Here is a 2,900-nt window from a genome sequence, read left to right as displayed (position 1 = left end):
AGAGAGAGAAAAGAGAAGTGGGGGGGGCTGGCGGGTGTGGGGGTGACACTTAGTGGATGGTTCTACTTTATGTAGGTATGCTAAGAAACCCTGCTTATCTTTTAGAAAACAGGACCAGAAAGTTTTCAAAATGGTTTATCAGGATGAAATAAAATACAGATAAAACAAAGGCAGATCACTCATCTACAGCATTATGGTGTAGTAAAGTAAAAGAAAAACCCACTGAACTGACAAGAACTTGAGTTCTTTGTTCCACTTTGCGACACTTTCTAGTTTTAAAATACAGTTAAAATAATAACTGGACACAAATTTTGTGCTCTTTGCATCTTTTTAAAAAAATTTTCTGTGTGAACTCTGCTACAATTTTTTCCCTGCGTTTGTATCTTTAAAATGGTTATTAAAACCAGGGTTAAAGTCCCTTCCTAATCAATGACCCCTAGGACAACAAAGGTCCAGAATTCTAAAATAGCTGTTTCTAGATATAAACATTCACCACATATAAAACAGTGGACGTTTTGGCTTCCTCAGCCTCTGCCCTTCTCTAGAAATATCTCCTCTTTAATATTTAGTAAAGAAACACATTCACTTTAAGAGCAGGAAAATGTAAATGCTCTCTGCTCAGTGACCACAGCTAATTATTACTTAACACAGTAAGATCAGTGTTTGCTAACTCCCTAACACCTTCAAACGTTGTTGCAGTTATTTTACTTTAAAAAAGGATTTAAATAATGCGGTGCTTTCCACTGAGCCACTAAGTAGGTGTGGACGCACAACCTTCAACACCGATTGCCCTGGGCTAGACACTAAGCCAGAAAAGCCTTTCCAGAGTTTGCTCTTCCGCACAACAGCTTTCCTTCAGTCACTCCACCCAACCACCCTGCTCCTAAGTGTTTGAAAGATAATTCTGAAAGTCTCCTCCCCCGACTGCTGCCTTTCTTAACGCCACAGCATTTTAAAAAATACAGTATTGTTTTTTCCAGGCTGTTGGAACCTCTTGCAGTCACGTTTCTCATTTACGAGTGGTTAATATACACGAGGACACTCTCCTTTCATTACGGCTCAGAACTCGCAAGTTCACTTTTCCCCATTGTAAACCTAAAGTCCCTGAGTGGCCCTTCCCTGTCCACTCGACTGTCAGGCCCTGAGCCAAGAGACTCCCAGGACAAGAACCCTGCGCGTACCTCCGATGAAGAAACTGGGGTCCGTGCCCGCCCCGGCCACACAGCAACCGCGAGGGAGCACAGAAGGTGCTACATCCACGTCGGTGCCATTTACCTCTCAGCCAACTCCCACCCAGGCGGCTTCCTCCTTCTTGCTCGTGGGCTGGCCCTGGCGCACTCAAGCTAATCCCTCAGACTCGGAGTCGTTTCCTCCCAAACCTCCTCCGGGGAGTCCCTGTCTCTCCTCGGCCCCCACGCGCCCACCCACAGTCCCAATCCTCACCGATCTCTTTCTCGTTGACCCTCGGGGGAAAGCTGGCCATCTATGGGGCACCGTCTGATTCCGGGAACACGATGCGGACCCAACGACAGAGAAGAGAGCCGCAAGCGCTAAGGGGCGTGACGCGGAGTCGGTCCCTCCTGAGCCGGGGGACAGCGGAGACCGGCGGGGGCGGCCGCTGCGGCTTCTGCTAACTGCTCCGGGATAGCTCGCAAAGGCCTCGGGCCAAACTACAGAGTTAAAGACAGACAATAGATCCTGTAACCAGCCTCCCGCCTACAAAGCTAGATAGCTCCCTCAGCACCGCCGGCCGCAATCCAAACACTGGAAACAAAATGGCGGGCGGTGCCGGAGATATCTGAGCGGCAGGGGCGCGGCCACGTGACGTCAGAGCCCGCGGCCCCGCCTCTCGACGCAAGAGACGTGATGTCCTGGGCCGGGCGCGCGTGCGGGCGTTGCCTAGGGGCCTGGCAGTGGGAGATCCGAGGCGGGATCTGCTGAGTGTGCCTGTAGACCGGTGGCGTCTAACAGGCCTGGCTCCTCTAACACAGAGTTTATAAGCTGAAGTCCCTTTGAAAAGGGCAAGCAGAGAATAATACTTATCAGCCTCCTAGCTTAAAGATTGCCTGGAATTTAAACCGGCGGAACCGAAAAGAACAAAAAGACATTTTCGGTTTTTACTCGATTTGGCCAACTCCCCAGCCCACAAATAGCCGGGAACTGAAGGATGGCACTGATGAAAAAGATGAAAATTCACAACGTTGTGGACCATCTGTCCAGCTGCGATTGTTCGGACTGAGCCACCAGGTTTTAGGAAGGGCCGAGGGGAACGAGGAGACTCGGGCGTGATCGCGTGGCGCCGCGGGGCTTCCCCTGGACTGCCTTTGTCCTGGCTGGTCCCTGCAGCCAGGTCTGCTGTGGAGGAGCTTGTTGTCAGCAGAATCCCGGCTGCTGGCCAAGGTGGATCCTACTCTGTCAGCTCAGAATCGGCCCTTCCTCCACCTGACCTAAGGCCTCTGAGAGGCACCTAGCTGTCCACACATCAGTCTGATAAATGTGTCAGTGTCTGCCAGATGCCAGCTTGGTTCCTGGTCACAGATGACATATTTGCATTTTAATGGCTTCTTGTATGGACTCTAAACATTATTCCAAAGGACTGGAGCATATAAGACTGGGAATTTCAGGCCGGGCACAGCGGCTCACGCCTGTAATCTCAGCACTTTGGGAGGCCGAGGTGGGTGGATGGCAAAGTCAGAGGAGCTCAAGACCACCCTGGCCAGCATGGTGAAACCCCATCTCTACTAAAAATACAAAAGTTAGCCGAGCATGGTGGCACACGCCTGTAATCCCAGCCACTTGGGAAGCTGAGGCGAATCGTTTACACCCGGGTGGCAGAGATTGCAGTGAGCTGAGATCGCGCCATTGCACTCCAGCCTGCGCAAGACAGAGCGAGACTCTGT

The 2,900-nt window shown here is 51.0% G+C and overlaps 1 protein-coding gene across 1 annotated transcript in view; it reads right to left on the bottom strand.

Annotated features, from left to right (window-relative positions):
- The window catches only part of WSB1 (WD repeat and SOCS box containing 1), a 20,412-nt gene extending 18,555 nt beyond the window's left edge, over window positions 1–1,857 (bottom strand). The window contains exon 1 of the mRNA XM_017496803.2: window positions 1,444–1,857. Coding sequence (XP_017352292.1) covers window positions 1,444–1,483 — 40 coding nt within the window. The 5' untranslated portion in view covers window positions 1,484–1,857. The remainder of the gene's footprint in view (window positions 1–1,443) is intronic.
- Between the last annotated feature and the right edge of the window lie 1,043 nt (window positions 1,858–2,900).

The sequence above is a fragment of the Cebus imitator genome, unplaced genomic scaffold, assembly GCF_001604975.1.
Source record: "Cebus imitator isolate Cc_AM_T3 unplaced genomic scaffold, Cebus_imitator-1.0 Scaffold223, whole genome shotgun sequence".
Classification (NCBI taxonomy): Eukaryota; Metazoa; Chordata; class Mammalia; order Primates; family Cebidae; genus Cebus; species Cebus imitator.
Note: the sequence above shows the minus strand (reverse complement) of the source record. Positions and strands in the feature narration are given on the sequence as shown.